Source organism: Denticeps clupeoides, chromosome 4 (genome assembly GCF_900700375.1).
Source record: "Denticeps clupeoides chromosome 4, fDenClu1.1, whole genome shotgun sequence".
Taxonomy (NCBI): Eukaryota; Metazoa; Chordata; class Actinopteri; order Clupeiformes; family Denticipitidae; genus Denticeps; species Denticeps clupeoides.
In genome coordinates, this window is record NC_041710.1 from 1,448,119 (window position 1) to 1,467,237 (window position 19,119).

At 48.4% G+C, this 19,119-nt stretch overlaps 2 protein-coding genes across 4 annotated transcripts in view; both read left to right on the forward strand.

Moving 5' to 3' along the window:
• The window catches only part of dnm3b (dynamin 3b), a 14,323-nt gene extending 6,542 nt beyond the window's left edge, over positions 1-7,781 (forward strand). Inside the window, exons 11-21 of one of the 2 annotated variants that reach the window (XM_028975503.1) lie at positions 492-578; positions 963-1,033; positions 1,136-1,187; positions 1,494-1,511; positions 2,184-2,297; positions 3,451-3,560; positions 4,139-4,250; positions 4,331-4,498; positions 4,573-4,811; positions 5,394-5,573; positions 6,237-7,781. In XM_028975503.1, the coding sequence (XP_028831336.1) occupies positions 492-578; positions 963-1,033; positions 1,136-1,187; positions 1,494-1,511; positions 2,184-2,297; positions 3,451-3,560; positions 4,139-4,250; positions 4,331-4,498; positions 4,573-4,811; positions 5,394-5,573; positions 6,237-6,279 (1,194 nt within the window). In that variant the 3' untranslated portion in view covers positions 6,280-7,781. The remainder of the gene's footprint in view (positions 1-491; positions 579-962; positions 1,034-1,135; positions 1,188-1,493; positions 1,512-2,183; positions 2,298-3,450; positions 3,561-4,138; positions 4,251-4,330; positions 4,499-4,572; positions 4,812-5,393; positions 5,574-6,236) is intronic. The other variant, XM_028975504.1, reaches the window with a different exon arrangement.
• A 636-nt stretch (positions 7,782-8,417) lies between these two features.
• On the forward strand, positions 8,418-16,969 carry LOC114788176 (SUN domain-containing ossification factor). Of its 2 annotated transcripts, XM_028976459.1 has the most exons (24): positions 8,418-8,622; positions 9,120-9,213; positions 9,391-9,495; positions 10,445-10,638; positions 10,721-10,789; positions 10,869-11,004; positions 11,079-11,184; positions 11,362-11,486; positions 11,585-11,652; positions 11,779-11,886; positions 11,992-12,097; positions 12,334-12,354; positions 12,689-12,744; positions 12,914-12,996; positions 13,080-13,142; positions 13,207-13,272; positions 13,350-13,422; positions 13,518-14,513; positions 15,040-15,127; positions 15,200-15,304; positions 15,394-15,548; positions 15,646-15,713; positions 16,170-16,222; positions 16,308-16,969. In XM_028976459.1, exons 1-24 carry the CDS (start codon positions 8,573-8,575, stop codon positions 16,734-16,736), a joined length of 3,417 nt encoding a protein of 1,138 aa, XP_028832292.1. In that variant the 5' UTR covers positions 8,418-8,572; the 3' UTR covers positions 16,737-16,969. The 2 variants fall into 2 exon arrangements, with proteins under 2 accessions (XP_028832292.1, XP_028832293.1); XM_028976460.1 differs by lacking the exon at positions 12,334-12,354.
• Positions 16,970-19,119: the final 2,150 nt, after the last annotated feature.

A 19,119-nucleotide genomic window follows, 5' to 3' on the forward strand; every position in this document is an offset into this window, starting at 1 on the left:
CACTACTCCTCGACATCCACACTGCACCCTGCATACTCCTACACTACTCCACTACATCCACACTGCACCCTGCATACTCCTACACTACTCCTCTACATCCACACTGCACCCTGCATACTCCTACACTACTCCTCTATATCCACAGTACACCCTGCATACTCCTACACTACCCCACTACCTTCACATTGCACCCTGCATACTCCTACACTGCTCTCTAACATCTATACTAAACCCTGCATACTCCTACACTACTCTCCTACATCCACACTACATTATGCATACCCCTAAACTACTCCTGTACATCCGCACTACACTATGCATACTCTTTCACTTCTCCTCTACATCTATACTGTACCCTGCATATTCTTTCACTACTCCCATACCCTGCATGCTTCCCCCTGTATACTACTTGGTCAACATTCCACTACCCTACATCCACTGTTCCAGTTGGACTCTCTCTGGTTGATCTCATAAACTGCTTTGTGTTTCAGCTCGGCACCTTCCCACATCTGAGGGAGGAGACTGAGAGGATTGTGACGTCACACATCAGAGACAGAGAGAGTCGTGCCAAAGACCAGGTAACACACATTTACATCGCACAGCACAAACACACACACACACACACACACACACACACACTACATACAAACAAACAATGCATACAAAAAAAGAATATACAAACTCTCTATGTACATCACACAACATATACACACAGACACAATCATACACAAACCACACTCAAACAAACAATGCATACTTAACATGTCACCATGGATGACAAATGATGTCCTCTGTCTTTGCCAAAATTGTCATATTCTTTTTTTAAATTACTAGATATGATTAATAACATTAATCATAACTACTAATGGAGTTGGATATTAAAACTGCAAAGAAACAGTTACCATACAAAACACACTTTCACACACGTGTTTTAACTGACATATGCCACTGGTCTCCATCAGGTCATTCTGCTGATTGATGTCCAGCTGTCCTACATCAACACCAACCATGAGGACTTCATTGGCTTCGCCAAGTAAACATCTGCAGAGAGGATATCAGGAAACAACTTTTGGAAGATGAGACGACTGGAAATGGATTTAATACTTTCTTTATTATTCTATTGTTTTTCTCACAGCGCACAGCAGAGGAGTAGCCAGACCAGCAACAAGAGTTCAGCTGGAAACCAGGTATGATGCACTCACCACCCAGCAATGCATTCTGGGACTTGTACACATCTGTTGGTGTATTATTCGTATGCTATAGATATAGTGTATGAATAATAATAATGTTTCCTTGCAATTTAATTTCATTTTAGTTTTGAATGTGATTTTTCAGTTGTTTTTTCTGCAGTCTTTCTGATTTTAGTCATTCACTTATGTTGATGAGATTTTTGCTTTGGCCCCGCCCCTCTTTTTACACCCCTCTCTGTGTCACCTCACCACCCGCATGCGCCTCATCACGCCCTTTCTGTCTGTCGCTGATGTGGTCCGCAGCCTGGGATGGGTACCCAGGTAAGTACCTGCTGCGAGACACATGGCCCCGCCCCCTGTGGTGGTGGTCCAGTGGATATCCCATGATTCTCTCTGCCTTGACACTGGTGTCCCAGACTTCATTCTGCACTGACCCCCAAACCAGTACTGAAATCAAGTACTGAGGCGTTCCTACACACCTCTGATCCCTGTGTGTGTGTGAGTGTGAGTGTGTGTGTGTGTTTGTTAGCTAATCCCTCTCCTCTCCTTGCCCCACCCCTTTAGGCTACATCTCCTCCAGCCTCGACTGTAAGGCCCGCCTCTCTGTCTGCACACATGCAGGAGGCTTAAGCGTCGTTTCACTTTCAGTTTTTATCTCTAATGATGATGATGATGATGATGATGATGATGATGATGATGATGATGATAATGGTCCCTTCTGAGCCTCCTGCATGTCTTACAGGACACACACACACACACACACATGCACACACACACACACACACACACACACACGCAGGACTAACGGTGAATGTGCATCGTGGTCACCCAGAGTGACGCCACCACTATACACCAGACTGCTCACCAGTCTGCACTGGGTCACTGGCTCCTCACTGGATCTGGGTTCTGCTGCCTGCTCTTCACCCAGCATGTTTCTGATGATCAACACGCGGGGAAGTGCTGCGGCGCTCACGGTTTCTCTGAATTTTTTAGGTCATTCGCAAAGGCTGGCTGACCATAAACAATATCAGCATCATCAAGGGCGGAGCCAAGGAGTACTGGTTTGTTCTGACAGCAGAGAGTCTCTCCTGGTTCAAGGATGATGAGGTGAGAGAGTGCAGAACACACACTGCCGCTATGAATGTTGTCCTCATTAGAATCATTGTCAGCTCTCTTGTATTCATGGGTGGAAATTTCTCATAATTCTGTTTTACTTCATTTCTGCAGTTCGGAACCTGCCTCTGTGGGGTTCTGAGTCTTATCAGGCTGAGCTGCTTAGGGCCCTAGAAATAACTACAGGGTCCCAAATAGGCCCAGTGTGGTACTAAATCTGATTCTGCTAATCCTGTGCTGCAGTAAAGCCCTCACTGGACTTGTTCTGAATAATGGGCAGTGGTTCCACATAGAACTGGGTTCTGCTGCTTTTAAAGGTCCCCCAACATGAACATTTTTTTGCTTTTATATCAGCCTTAGCGGTCCCTTAATACTGTATCAGTATCAGTAGCGCAATTACAGCCACTTTGATCTAGTCCCACAATGAGGACGCACGTCTGGAGCTTTAAATGCTAATGAGGAGGAGAGAGGCGGGACGAGGAGGAGAACGGCCAATAGAAATTGAGGGGAAATTACGTCATCAACACCATCCACCAACAACAATGTTTGGCACAGACAGGAATTCCCGATCCGACCGTCTGAGCTGCTGCTCTCTTATTGGTGAAGCAGAAAGACCAAAACACTCTTTACACCTATCGCCATCTCTAGCCACTGCAGGACCATAGACAGGCTCAGGGAACTTGTATTAATGTTAAATTATATAAGAATAATTATACGTTTTCATAATAGGGGACCTTTGATATGATCCGAGGAATGAAGTACAGAGATGACGTGTCTGGAAAAATCCACCCCTTTCCCACCAGAACCATTCACTGGCAAAGGCCAGTAAGCATCTGTGTGTGTATCTGTATGTGTGCATCAGTGTCCAGAGTTTTAGAGAATGAGGTTGATTCATTAACGAAAGCTGCAGTGTAGGTGGGAACTGTGTTCTGATTGGCTGATCATGATCATGTAATCTGTGCAGATCTTTCTTGCCCAATCTAACCAAACTTCTGGTCTCCCTGCAGCTGAGGCAGGCACCTTCCATCTCTGTATGAAGTCAAAGGAAGGCGGAGCTCTGCAGTGTTTCCTGCCCCCTCTCGCCTTCCTCCATCTTTTATTACCCTCTGTTTCTCTTATGGGTGTCTGTTGACTTTTGACCCATCAGGAGAAAGAGAAGAAGTACATGCTGCCACTGGACAACCTGAAGGTTCGAGACGTGGAGAAGAGCTTCATGTCCAGCAAACACATTTTCTCCATCTTCAACACAGAGCAGAGGTCAGCAGTGTGTATGTGTGTGTATGTTTGTGTTTGTGTGTGCATGCGTATTTGTATATGGATTTGTATGCATATTTATGTGTGCCTGTGTTTGTGTGTGTATTTATATGTGCGTGCTTGTGTGTGTGTTTGTATGTGTATTTGTGTGTGTTTGTGCGTGTGTGTGTGTGTTTGAGTATTTATGTTTGTGTGTGCATGCATGTTTGTATGCTTATTTGTGTGTTGTGTATAAATGTGTGTGCGCGTGTGTGTTTGTATGTGCGTGCGTGTTTGTTTGTGTGTCTGTGTGTTTGTGCATGTCTGTGTGTGCATGCGTGTTTGTATGCTTATTTGTGTGTTGTGTATAAATGTGTGTGCGCGTGTGTGTTTGTATGTGCGTGCGTGTTTGTTTGTGTGTCTGTGTGTGTTTGTGCATGTCTGTGTGTGCGTGTGAGTTTGCATGTGTATTTGTGTGTGTATGTGCGTGTGTGTTTGTATCTGTGTGTGTGTGTGCATATGTGTGTGTTTGCATGTGTATTTGTGTGTGTTTGTATGTGTGTGCTTTTTGAAGAGCCTCTGTGATTGGCTGGTGTCCTCAGGAACGTTTTTAAGGATAACCGCTCTCTGGAACTGGCCTCCGACACTCAGGAGGAGGTGGACAGCTGGAAGTCCTCCCTGCTGCGGGCTGGAGTTTATCCTGAGAAGGCAGCTGTGAGTAACACACACAAAACAACACACACACACACACACACATGCTGCCTTCAATCATTCCCCCTCTGTGTGTGTTAAAGGTGACTGAGACTGAGTCCTCAGGCCCAGCGGAGAACTTCTCCATGGACCCCCAGCTGGAGCGGAAGGTGGAGACGATCCGGAATCTGGTGGACTCCTACATGGCCATTGTCAACAAGTGCATCCGTGACCTCATGCCCAAGACCATCATGCATCTCATGATCAACAACGTAAGTGTGGGAGCAGATCTGGCAGGGCTGAGTGGGCGGGGCTTACAGGGCTGCTTCGTCCTGCTCTGCCTCAGGTGAAGGAATTTATCAACGCTGAGCTGCTGGCTCAGTTGTACTCGTCTGGGGATCAGTCCGCCCTGATGGACGAATCGCCGGAGCTGGCACAGCGCCGAGAGGAGGTGTTGCGCACCCACCACTCCCTGAAGGAGGCACTGGCCATAATCGGGGACATCTCCACTACCACCATAACCACGCCCATGCCCCCACCCGTCGACAGCTCCTGGCTGCAGGCTGGTGCTGGCGGCTCTCGCAGGTAACATTCTGGCCGACAACAGTCACCATCACCCTTGGTGAGCAGTGGGCACCATGACAGGCGCCCGGGGAGCAGCGTGTAGGGACGGTACCTTCATCAAGGGGACCTCAGTGGCACCTCGAACCAGCAACCTTCTGATTACGGGGTTGCTTCCTTAGCACCGATGGAGATGAAGCATTAACACAATGATACAACGTGATAAAACTAGGGGTGTTCAAATGAATCTCATAATAGATGAATTGTGATGTGGACACAGTGAAGAAACAATTATTTCATAATGACGTTGCTTGGTAATTTTCGAGTTAAAAAGTAGTGCCAGTAGTGTGGCTGTGGCGGCCTGATCTGAGTACAGCGACGCTCCAGATAGGCGTTCAGACTCGTCCACGCGGACGTTCGAAATGAACTCCATCTGAACACAGTGTGCAGCTTTGCTGCCCTTTGTAGCTTCGTTCATTGATATTGTAATCAAATCGAAACGTGAGACCAGTGAAGGTTCACACCTCTAGTAAACACACACACACACACACACACACCCTGAAGACCTCACACTACCAGTTTCACACCCAACCCCTGTGTGTTCAGGTCACCCCCGCCCAGCCCCACGGCTCCCAGGAGGATGTCGTCAGGGCAACGGCCTCCAGCTCCAGGTCGTGGCGCCCCTCCTCCTCCGTCACGGCCCGGCCCACTGGGACCCTTCAACAACAGCGGGGACTCCCCTCAGGTGCCCAGCCGGCCCAATCGAGCCCCGCCCAGCATTCCCAGGTGATTCGCTCTTCCTCTCTCTTCCTGCAGGGCCGAGGACAGTGGCATCATTAACACAACCAAGCCAGACACCAACACTGACAACACCAACCACAAAAACACACGCCGACTTAATCACATTTACATTTACGGCATTTATCAGACGCCCTGATCCAGAGCGACTTACACGTTACCGTCAAGTAATGAATACACAACTATGAATACAATCATTTTATTTCACACGGTTGTAGTTTTACTTACATTTACATTTACAGCATTTATCAGACGCCCTTATCCAGAGCGAATTACAGGGACAGTCCCCCCCTGGAGACACTCAGGGTTAAGTGTCTTGCTCAGGGACACGATGGTAGTAAGTGGGGTTTGAACCTGGATCTTCTGGTTCATAGGCGAGTGTTAACCACTAGGCTACTACCACCCATAACTTAACTAATCAGATTACAAGTTAGTCTTAAGTATTGTCTAAAGAGGAAGGGCTTAAATATGGGCACCGACGCCACAAAAATAAACACCATCACAAACACAGACCACTGACACCAACCACCCTGAACTTCTGCTCTCTGCTAATGAAGCTGAAAACCGACTGAACTAACGAACTAACATTTACTAACCTCTCTCTCTGTTTTTCTCTCGTTCTCTTTCACTTCACCACGCCCCGTTCTGCAGCCGCCGGCCACCCCCCTCCCCAACAAGACAAGTTCCCCCATAAACCTCCACACATTCATCTCTCTTTCAACATCTACACACTTAGACACACTCCGCCCACTCATTAGCCCCTCCCTAGGTGTATATGCAGTCGCTGCCCTGCATGCCCCGCCCCACCTCCTCCTCCGCAGCCCGCTCCTGCTGCTGGTGTCTGTGTTAGCTGTGCTTGTTTTGTGCAGTTACTCTGTGCTCCGCCCCCCCCAGCCAACCCGACAGCCCCGAGCCCCTCTCAACACACCTTCATGCATGCACGTGTGTGTGTGTGTGTGTGTGTGTGTGTGAGTGAGAGAGAGAGAGAGAGATGCAGAGACAGAGAGGAGGACGCCTCAGGCCACTGTAATTATTAAATAACGTGAGTGTGTGCCCACATTTGGTGAAATAAATTATTTTTGGGTTGAGAACATGTTGTATCAGTGCATTTGTGAGTGTGTGTGTGTGTGTGTTGCTGCATGATTTCTTCATCTGCATGTTTCCAGCTCATGTGTGTTTGACGGCGTCGTGCTCACGCAGACCAGACGTGACCCTGTAATGGCCTCACTGTTGTGATCACGTACCTGTGTTGTTGTAACTGCTGCTCCGCCGGGCTGGAGCACACACTCGCCACCAAGCTGGACATGTCACACAACCTCAGTCTATTCCCATGTGGCCCATCATCAGCCTTATCACCAGATTCCTGGCCTTTTCAGCATGATGGCCGTGTCTGCTCAAGCCCTGACTCTTACGTCCTCTTCTTTCTGCACTTGCCATTTCCTTTCCATGTGCTTTTGTGGGCGTGGCTGGTGCATTGTGGGACCGTGGTCAGAAGCGTACGATACAAGCAGGTTATTACCTTTCACATGGCAATGCATGTGGCTCAGGAAAGGCTGACAGGACGCCACTAAAGAACGCCACTAAAAGTGACCCACGGGGCGAACAGGGGACCTCTGAAGAGACATCGTGGAGGCGTGGCCCCCACAGCATGCAACTCACTTAGCCTCTGTGTGTTTCCTCGTCTCTCAGTACATCACAGTAAGTTCCCATCCGTCTAGCCAGCTCGGCTGTGGTTAGATTCGCTCTCGTTTCCGTGCCCAGTCTTGTAAGTCTCGTTATCGTGGGTCTGTCCCCTAGTGAAGTGGTGTTCTGCCAACAGAATATAGACATTGCCAAATAGGTGATCTACTCTCTCCACAGTGGTGTACATGTCTCTGATCTCGCTGTCTGTGTATGTGTGTTTTTCTCGCTCTGCTGGCATGAATAACACATCTGTATTGCCAAAGCTAATAGTGAGAAAATCTATATTATATGCAATAGAATATTACATAGACAAAATGTTAAGCACATAAATATTAATAATATTACTGTCGACTACAGGACACTAAGCGCATTCCTCTCCCCTTTGTAAATGTATTTATTCGAGGTCTGTATCGGTGGTTCTTTCTTTGTGTATCTTGATCTCCAGTAAAACTGTTCTTCCCACTCGCCATGTTTTTCAGCCTCTTCTCCCCAAATTAAACCAGTGTAATGAAACCTGGCCTTGTGTGTATTCACTATGCTTTACGTGTTACACTTCCCACAATAGATTATAGAAATACTTTTCAACACCACAATGAGCAGCACTGATTCTCAAAGTTTATGTTATGAATAAAATGTATGTACCATTTAACATTTGTGTGAGTAATTCCAGACATTTCACATTGATATGAGAGTCAAATAAAAAGAATGTACATTCATAGTGTGGCCAGTGTGCTTGGTAATGTTCTAATACTTTATACAAAACTAGACTAAATGTTGATGGGTGTTCTCCTTCCATCCAGAAGATGAAGATCATGAGAAACAGGTCAAAGCAGCGATATGGCATCATATAGCAGCGGACTATTTACAATAGCATAGTTTTACGTGTGTTTTATTATACAGTGATTTATTCTCTTATGTTAAATATACTGAAACTATAAGAAGAGTCAACAGGTCTGAGCACTACAAACCGAAATGAATTACACCAACTTACACTTATAATTGTAATTTGGGCGGATTTGTGGTTTGTAATTCAAGTATTTGATCATTTGGGATCCAGGTACTGAAGAATAATTGAAAAGTAACCTCGTCCTCCAACATCCATCAGCATGGTCGCGGCGACGCGTCACACTTCCTGTTTATGGTTCACTGCAGCCAATCAGACGCCTCCTTTTGCCCACGTGACGGACCCCGGAAGTCGGAGGCGACTCAGACTCCGCAGCCGGACTCTCCTGAGTTGGCGCGGCGCTCCGTCGGGAGCGGGTTGTTCTGTGACGCGGAGGAACGATGCCGCTGGCCGGTGGAGGATGAAGCCGCGGGCGCCGCTGCTCTGCCTGCTCTCCGCGCTGCTGTGCTGGTGGGTCGTTAGCCGTTAGCTAATGAGGCTTAGCCGCTCCACGTCAGTCTCACCGACGTGAACTTCAGTCTGCGTGTGCTGAGCTGGAACAGGTGGTGAAGCTGGGTGACCTCTGTCACTATTTCACTAGATGACCAAGATGACCAAGTATTCATAAGATGACTGGTCAGTGTGCGGAACCAGACTTAGAAGGCCAGTAGGATACTCCCCACTTTGAACAACGGGCTCCAGCGTTTAGAGGGATGAGTTATCTGCACTGAAGTAGTTCAGGTCTAGAAATAACTTTTTCTGGAGCTGTTTTATGGTTGTGCTGCTGTTACTGACGTAGTGAAGTTTAAGTTGAACAACAGAGGAAGGCGCTTCTTTATGTTATGAACATCTGACTGTTTCAAATTAATTTTATTTATCACATACATACTCATACACTGTATGATATGCAGTGAAATGCTTTAGCGTTTCTATTTCTGGCTTTTAAAAATGTGGAATTTGTACTGCAGGTGTCCTGGTGGATGGGTGTCCTGCTCCGAGCCGGACCAGGGATTTCAGGACAGTGGACCAGCGGAGACGCCGGAGCAGGGCTCGCATATTCAGGTACGCCCAGTTCTCCATGCCTGCTTTATTTAATATTAGGCACCAGTGAGTTGGGGAATAAATTCAAGTGGTGTGGTGATCATCAAGTATCACCACACAAAACCATGGACGTTGATGAATCCTTCAGGGGTTTAGTACAGGTTTTGAATGCCGTCTGTGCTTCTGTGCTGTGAACAGATGAAGGAGCTGCTGCAGGCCGAAGACACGTGGTCCTCAGATCCTGGACTTCTGACTGAGGAGAGACAGAAAACCACAGAACCTGAGCCGATTAGTGCAGATAAGGTAAAGAATGTGAGATTACACACAACCTGGGTTTTTTATTGATGATTAGCTCCTCCCCTTTCTCTAGTAGAGAATAGATGAATGGATGTGCATTTACAGCATTTATCAGACGCCCTTATCCAGAGCGACTTACAATCATGTGCCAATCATGTGCCTTCATGAGTGGACAGTTCTCATCTTCTGTCACCAGTGTTGGGAAGATTTAAATTCAAAGTTAAATTATTTACCATGTAATAGTAGAGTAACTATTTCAATTACTACATAAAAGTAATGTGACAATTACATTTGATTATTTTAAATTACTTTTGTAAATTATGAGGGAATATTCTTAACCATTTTGAAAATGTTGTAACCTGGCAGTTTTTAACTTAAATAGCAGTAGTTAATATTATATAAAATATTATACATTATCAATATTGACCATTGCCAAACTCTTTTGTGCTAATATCAGACCATAAATTAGCAGATTGAGGGAGAACAGCTTACTTTACTTTACTTAGCAGACCCTTTTATCCAAAGCGACTTACAAAAGGAAGACACCAGCAATTCACATTCGGTTTTGAGTTACAAAACAAAGAGCCCTGATAAGGCCGAACTTGTCAAGAATAGAACATGCTAGCAAATTGTTAGTTGTTTTTTTTATTATTATTTTGTGTAGTGTGTGTGCATGTGTGTTGGACCCTGAAATACTTTTTAAACAAGTGGGTTTTCAACTGCTTCTTAAAGGTGGTAGTAGTCTCGGTAGTAGTCTCTTGCCTAGTAGCCGGGCAAGTTGTTCCACCAGCGAGGTACAACAAAGGAGAACAGAGTCGATTGGGATCGGAGACCCCGTGAAGAGGGAATTTTTAGTATTTCTGTACACGGGATCAGAAGTCTGGCTTTAAAGCGTTCACCACGCGGTTTAAAATTTTTAAATATATTTCCTTGTCATGTGTGGGTCTGTATGCAGGCTGCAGGCGGCAAAACGGAGGTGGCATTGGAGGAGGAGGTGGACCTGAAGCCTGCTCAGGACCAGGGGCAGAGCCACAGCCAGAACCTCGATCTCCCCCCATCTGAACCTCACTCCAGCAGCAGAGGTGCCCAGAATCCGGACTCTGACGGAACCCAACTCGGTTCGAGCTCAGAACAGACCCGCCCTCCCAGGTGAGACCCGGGCCGACCATGGAAGAGGGATTATTATCGATCGGATTTATGAGATATAATAGAAGCGTCTTTCTCCTTACAGTCCATTTGCTAGTGACCCGGTGGATTGTGAGGGGGGCGAGGCTCTGCCCCCCTCTGGCAGCGTCTCCAAGTGAGTACTGCCCACCACATTCATACCTATTGTCTCCTCATCTCTCCTCACCTCTCCTCACCCAACGTTCCTCCTTCAGCCTCCCGGCGCCACTGGAGAACCGCAGCTCGCTCCGGGAGCAGGAGGGGACGCAGGCGGAGACGCAAGAGACCTTGGGATCCCCGCTGATGAGGAGAGACAAGGGCAGCAATGTGTCCCGCCCACTGAAAGATAAGGTGAGCATGGTGGGTGTGGTCATTGGCCATGAAAGTTACCAGCTGCAGTCGTGATGATCCTGTTGTTTTGAAAGGGGGGCGGGGCCACAGAAAATGACACCCCAGTTGCAAAAGAGGCGGAGGACATCCCCACCTTCGATGAGTGGAGGAAGAAGATGATGGAGGTGGAGAAAGAGAAAAGTGAGGCGACTGGAGCAGTGAACTACACACACACACAAAATCAGAAATGTAATGATGAATGGAAATCTGTGCATCGGAGGTACTCTGTGTGTGTGTGTGTGTGTGTGTGTGTGTGTGTGTGTGTGTGTGTGTGTGAGTGAAACTCCATTTGCTCCTTCTCATCCACCTGTACTGCAGGTCAGTCAGTGCCCATGTCATTCAATGGTGCCACCCACACTCTCAAGAAAGTTCAGAAAAACTTCAACAACTACGCCTCTGTAGAGTGTGGAGCAAAAATCTTATCGGCCAACTCTGATGCCAAGGTGTGTGTTTGCATGTGGTTTTGGTCCGAGTACAAACTGTGGTTTTTATTTTAATTTATTTTGATTTTTTTTAAATAATAATGTTTTGTTTCCTTCAGAGCACGTCATCCATCCTGATGGAGAATATGGATGTCTACATGCTGAATCCCTGCAGTAACAAGATCTGGTGTGTGTGTGTGTGTGTGTGTGCGTGTGCGTGTGCGTGTGCCCGTGTGCGCGCGCAAAAGTCTGAGGAGATGTTGGTGGGACCAGGTCATTATGGAGATATATTTGATGTTTAATTGTCCTGTAGGTTCGTGATTGAGCTGTGTGAGCCAATCCAGGTCAAGCAGCTGGACATCGCCAACTTTGAGCTCTTCTCCTCCACGCCCAAAGACTTTGTGGTGTCCATCAGTGACCGGTCAGCTGCCCTGTCCACGCTGATGGAGCTTCTTTCGTGTTTCAGTGTTCATATGCAGTTCTGAAATGGACTGACATTTACTGACATTCTGCTCTTTTCTCTCAGATACCCGACCAACAAGTGGGTGAAGCTGGGGACCTTCCACGCCCAAGACGAGCGCATCGTCCAGAGCTTCCCACTGGATGAGCACTTGTATGCCAAATACATCAAGGTACCTGGAGATGTCACAACGTGAACTTAATCTTTCACCCTCTGGGAAAACTACATGTTCCAAAGGGGGGAAATGGGTGGGGCTTCAGTTGTCATGACAACATGTTGGACAGAATAGTGTGAAAACGCATGAATGCGTGACCGAAGTGACTAGTCTCCACCTGCCAGTGCTCTTCAGCCCTCCTTCTCATGTCCGTCTGTAACGGTGTCTCTCTCCTCTTTTCTCCCCTGCTTCAGATGTTCACCAAGTACATAAAGGTTAGCGTCCTCCTCTCTCTCTGTCTCTCAGAGCATCATGGGTAATGAAGGGTGGTTAAATCAGAGTTTAAAATAAACAAATAATTAATTAAACCTGCAATGGTGTGATTTTTTTTTTCTTTATCTCGCTGTGTCCCTCACTCCTTCATTGTAGTCCACCTGCTTCTGTCCAGTTCATTATGCCTGGTCCTCAAATCTTGATATTTTACTTCTATATTATTATTAATATAACCCTTTTGTTGTGTGTGTGTGTGTGTGGGTGTGTTAATGTGAATGAAGGTTAACTACTGTGTAATGTGTGTGTGTGTTTTTTTTGTCTTCTCTTTTTTTTTAGGTGGAGCTTCTGTCTCACTTTGGTTCAGAGCACTTCTGCCCCCTCAGCCTGGTCAGGTAGGAGTTTCACTCAGGACGAGTGTTTCAGTATTAACCAGGCTGCCCCCCCCCCCCCCCCCTCTCTCTCTCTCTCTCTCTCTCTCTCTCTCAGACACACACACACACACACACACTTCCTGATCTGTGAAGTTCACCCTTCTGCCTCACAGCCTTGATATCTCTGCAGGGTTTTTGGGACCAGTATGGTGGAGGAGTACGAGGAGATCTCTGACCCCTCCGAGCGATCGGAGATTTCGGAGGATGATGATGGTACGAAGCCCATCAACGTGTACGTGATAAAAACGGAATCTGTTCAGCTCCTTTGTGTGTGATTCTTGCCCTTCGCTCCACAGACTACCCCCCAGGTTTTTCACCAACAGGCAGATCTCAGAAGAACATCATCGGCTCAGCGAAAGGTGAGCAGCAGGGTGATGTGGGTCGCCCGTTCGCCACTCTGAACGCACGTCTCTGTTCCTGCAGATGCCATCCTGAACATGGTGAATAACATCGCCGCCAATGTCCTGGGGACCGGCGTGGAGGACGGAGGTGGGTCCCACTGCACGGTTGTCTTGAAGGTCCTTTCTTGAAGGATCACGAGCTTGACCATGATGTGACCTGTGCAGGTAACATGACCAATCCAGGGGTGAATGGCACCAACACGACTTCATCCACCCTGAGCTCCGCCTCCACTTTACCGTGAGTGACCATGATGCCTGAAGTCACAGAGGTCAGCAGGGGTCACGCATGAGGTTGTATTGGAATTGTGGGAAAGGTAGATGCTTTGTTTCCAGGGTGGAGAACGCGCAGGGAGCTCCAGATGTAGAAGGTTCCTCCACCTCCCCGCCTGAAACCCAGCCCACGCCGATAGTGACTCTGCTGCCAGAGGAAGAGGAGCCACGCCCAGACCCCAGCAGCCTCTGCTGCCAGCAGGCGTCAGGTTCCTCCTGCTGCCTCGCCCCCGCCCTGCAGGAGCTCCTCCTTCACTACTGCGCCATCTCTCAACCAGCTTGGCAGAAGGGCCGGAGGCCGCAGCAACCAGCCCAGCCCGTCCCCACGGTCAGTCTGTCCCTGGAACGTCCACGTCCCTCCCCCACCACCACCACAGACCCCTCTTTTTACACCGACTGGAGGCCAACGCCACCCACAGATATTCCTGCTGCATCAGGACCCGCTGTGGCACCACCCGCTGACCCGGGAGATCTGGCACCCAGTTTGACCTCTGCCCTCACTGAGGCATCCACACCCAAAGAGACCCCCACCCTGAACCTCCAGGTTCCTGCCGCCTTGTCGGAGCCCAAGTCAGAGAGAAGCTCCACCCTCTCCGAGTCCTCGACCACCTCTGTGTCCTCCACCTCATGCAGTACTGTCCTGTCCAGCGCCTTGCCCACAGAGGAGCAGCCCTGTCTGCCATCTGAAGACCCCAACCTGAGGACCAGCATGGAGGAGTCTGCTGTCCTCCCTCTCACCCAGGCACCGGCTGTCAGCCCTGGTGGGACGGACGCCCCGCCCCCCTCTGGAACCCTGCAGCTGAATGCGTCTCTGGGCTCAGTGGACCTGCTAGAGGAATCCATCCTGGAGGGACAGCTGCTTCTGTCATCATCCTCTTCCTCCTCACCGGAGTTTTCTGCTGAGCTGCCGGGGTCGAACGAGAGCGGCGGCGGGAGTTTAAACTCCGTCCACAACTCTGCTCAGAAAGAGTCTGTGTTCATGAGGCTCAACAATCGAATCAAAGCCCTGGAGATGAACATGTCCCTGAGTGGACGCTACCTGGAGCAGCTCAGCCAGAGGTTTGTACACTCACACACACACTCACGCACACACTCTCTTCTCTCTCACACACACACACACACACACACTCACGCAGTGGGGCAAAAAAAAGTAGTTGGCAGCCACCGAGTTGTCCAACTTAAAAAGATGGGAGAGGTCTGTCTCATAGGTGCACTTCAACTGTGAGAGACAGAATAGGGACTAGCGGCTAAGGAAGCGGCCCCGTAATCAGAAGGTTGCCGGTTCGAATCCCGATCCACAAAGGTGCCACTGAGCAAAACACCGTCCCCACACACTGCTCCCCGGGCGCCTGTCATGGCTGCCCACTGCTCACCAAGGGTGATGGTCAAATACAGAGGACACATTTCACTGTGTGCACCATGTGCTGTGCTGCCGTGTATCACAAGTAACAATCACTTCATTTTAAATAAAATTCAGGAAATCACATTGTGTGGTTTTTAAAGAACGCATTTGTATAATGTGCAGAAAAACAGTATGTGGTCAATAGCAAAAGTTCACACCTCCACTCTCACTTCACTCCCTCAGGTACCGTAAGCAGATGGAGGAGATGCAGAAGGCTTTCAACAAAACCATCATCAAGCTGCAGAACACAGCCAGGGTGGCGGAGGAGCAGGTTAGGAAGGCGGGGTTGTCGTTGACGTGGCTCCACCCACTGCATCTGATTGGCTTTCTCATGTCCGTGTAGGACCAGAGACAGACAGAGTCCATCACGGTGCTGCAGGCGCAGCTGGAGAACGTGACTGCGCTGGTGCTGTCACTGTCACTTCGAGTCACTCAGCTACAGATCGAGGTCGGCTGTCTGCTTTGGGCGTGGTTTCACACATTTTCGGTGTTGTGTTATGTCACACGTGTGTGTGTGTGTGTGTGTGTTCGTATCAGGTGTCAGACAGACAGTGCTACTTCCTGCTGTGTGTGAGTCTCTCTATGCTGCTGGGTGCGACACTCATATACGGTTACTGCAGGGTGAGCAGCAGCGCACACACACACAGCAAGGCCGACCTGCACAAACCGTACAACTACTGCAGCCTGGACAGGTGACCACACACACACACACACACACACACGCAGAGTGTGTAAAGGAGTAACTGTTTGTAATGTGGTTGTTGCCATGGCGATTTCTCCTCTTCTCAGGTCGGAGTGTGAGGAGGTTGGAGTGAAGAGGAGGGCGTCGTACCCCCAACTGACTCCCAGCACAGCCGGCAAGTCTCTCTCTCTCTCTCTGTCTCTCTCACTTTCACAAAAAATTAATAACCCCGGCCAGTGGTGGCCTGGCGGCTAAGGAAGTGGACCCGTAATCGGAAGGTTGCGGGTTCGAATGCCGCCAGTGTGCCACTTTCACTCTCAATCACTCTGGACTCTTTGCACAAAATCTCTGCTCTTTTTTTTACTTTACTTTTTGCTCTTTTTTTTTATCTTTATACATTTGATTTGCACACCTTCACCCTACCTGTTACACATTTCATGTTAAAGACATAAAAGTGTAATATTTGGTTATGTTTGCAGTATTTGCATATTGGTTTTCGTTGTTGACTTGCAATATTTGCAATACTGTGGTCTGTAGCAGTCACAAAAAGATATGGTATATCACTGCATTTAAACTAAGTTTAAATGGTCAGTGCAACAATTATGTGGAATTATGTGATTTATGTATGCAGGTTTGGGCGCGGTGTGTGAGGTGGACACGGCAAGCAAACCTCTAAATAAAAAGGTAGGGGGCGGAGTTTGACTTTTTTTTTTTTTTTTTTTTTTCCTTCTTGACTGAATTTTCTGACAGTGTTTGTGGTTGTCTCTAGAAACGCTGTAAAATGAAGAAGGCGGAGACGCTACACGCCTCGTCCCTCGCCGCAGCACCACCGCTCCAACCGCAGAGCACCACTGCCACCGAAGATGTCCCCAAACCTGCCCCGCCCACAACAGACCAGCCATCGGAGGGCAGTTCAGAAGGCTCCTCGCACTCAGACGACCCCTCCTTCTGTGGCATCGCCACCTGCAGCCGCCTGTGCGAGGGTGTGGCCGCGCCCCGGGGCGGTGTGGAGAGTCGAGGGTTCCGGCGGCGGCGCTCCAGAGCGCCTCCTGCCTGTGTGGTGGTGGAAATGCTGCGTTCGCCACAGCGGAGCGCGTCCACGCCAGGACACATCCCCACCCTCCAGCACCTGACAGGACGCGGCAGGGACGTCGGCACGGGGACATTGGGGGTCATGGCTGCGTCGGGACAATCGTGACCATCCGGCACGGGTGGAGGCCAGGGAAGTTCTGTCCTGTCACCCCGCTCCTCCTCCTCCTGAGTTCTCTCCCGAGTCCGCTCCGGTTGCCAGAACCAGAACCGCTTTTAGTACAGATTTCAGTTCCGCTGGGCACCGGACCTTCATCCCCCGTGTCTATTCTGTGGATCCCCTCAGTCCGTTTGGCTGTGCAGTGATTCCGTTTGATAATCAATAAAACGTTCCGTCAGTGACCCTTGGTTGGTTCTGAAGCTCTGGTGGTTGGGAGAGCTGGGCTAACTTGCTAACTAAGTCGTCACTTCAGTTAAGGATCAACGTGAGCAGCTAAACCGCAGGATTTAGTTTTCTCCCTCCTTACAGACCATAAAACATTTACAGATGACCTCACATCACCGTGCGGACCGAGGTGCTGATGCTGGGGCTGTGGTTGGGTTAAGTGAAAGTGATTCTGAAACACTGCAGCACAGCACACAGTTACACGTGTCCTCTGTATTTAACCATCACCCTGAGTGAGCAGTGGGCTGCGATGACAGGCGCCCGGGGCGCCCGGGGATCGGGATTCGAACCGGCAACCTTCTGATTATGGGGCCGCTTCCTTAACTGCTAGCCCACCACTGGCCCTAATGATAAGGTAAGGAAGCGGACCCGTAATCGGAAGGTTGTGGGTACCCTTGATGGTTTAAAAGCAGAGGAGACATTTTGGTTTGTCATCATTTGCTGTACTTCAGTGTTTCACAATGACAGTGACTTCACTTTGTCTTCTAGCGTCTTCTACCTCTACCTGAACACAATTATTTAGGCTGAAACTCCACACTGCTTACTGCCATGGGCAGTAATCTGGGGTTGCTGACCTTACACACAAGAAGATCCTGGTCCAAGCTCCCCTTGTCCATGGTTGCTAGCTGGAGGAACAACCTTGCAATTCTCCATCACTCTCATTTGGGCCTGTCAGTATGACAGACCATTTACTATTGTGCTGGGAATGTGTTTTTGGCTTCCTGAGGGTAACCGTTGAAGCTAGTGACCCAGGAGTCGAGGCGAGGCCTTTGGCAGACCTACAATCTGACATATAGGACGAATTGGTGCCACCAACGGGGGTTTGAAAAACAGGGAAAACTGGGGGGAAAAAAGAAAAAAAAGGACGTGTTATGGACAATATGACATATTGTTTATTTTAGTAGGTTGTAGGGGCCGCCCACAAATCAGGTTCAAAGTTGAAAAAGTACGGTTTACTATTGTGCAGAGGAAGAAGTTTTCAGCTGCCTGTGACAAGCCATAAAAGCTAGCGACACGGGAGTCAAGTCACACAATCTGACACATGTGTCGCTACCCCCAACAGGGGTCAGGAAAACCTGGAAAATTAGGAAAAAAGCAAAAAAGGCCATGTGTTGCATTTGTGGCTGCCACACTAGGACCTAAGACCTTGAGACGCCTGACCTCTCTGCACAAAATGACATATTGGTTGCTTCATTGGAGACTACGGTACACCCACAATTCGTGACCAAACTATTAAAAGTGTGGAAAAAAATTGGATTCTTAGAATTTGCGATGACACGGTTCACAGCGCACACACAACTTTCATGTCAGGTTGTGCGGTTTTTCGTTCTGCGCGGTTTGACATATAGCTTGGCTTGGTGGGATTTACGGTCTACAAAAACGGTCCCCAAAAAGCAGTTTCAGAACGCTTTTATTATTCTAGTCCAAAATGGGAGCTATTAACAGCATTAGCATGCCAACATTCTAATTTTTCGACATGCTCCAAACGTCACCAAATTTAACGTGACGCATCTTGGCCACGGCCTGTTAGCATTTTTTATCTTAGCATGCTAGCATTAACATGCTAACATGCTATCTTTTCAACATGCTCCAAACGTCACCAAATTTAATATGACTCATCTTGGCCACGGCCTGTTAGCACTTTTTATGTTAGCATGCTAGCATTAACTTGCTAACATGCTATCTTTTCAACATGTTCTAAACGTCACCAAATTTCCTGTGGCCGCCTGCTCCGTCGGCTACATTAATAACACTGCCTGATTTTACAGCTAAGACCAGCTCAGGAGGCCACGCCCGCTCCAGCGAAAAATGCCCGGACAGGCCCATCAAAATCTCCTCTGGAATTTTGGTTTCTAGTTACTCATTATTCTCCTGGGGTTACTGCTTCTTTTTTTTTTTTACTGTAGCTGCTCCTCTTACAATTGTGTACGTTTTCAACTCTGTTCTGAGGCTTGAATGTTATTTGATCAGTATTTGCACAAAGCTACATGAATGAGGCAGAGCAGCTGAACATCGAGCCACTGGAAAGTGAAAATGAAGTGACTGTCATTGTGAAACACAAATGTGTCCTCTGTATTTAACCATCACCCTTGGTGAGCAGTGGGCA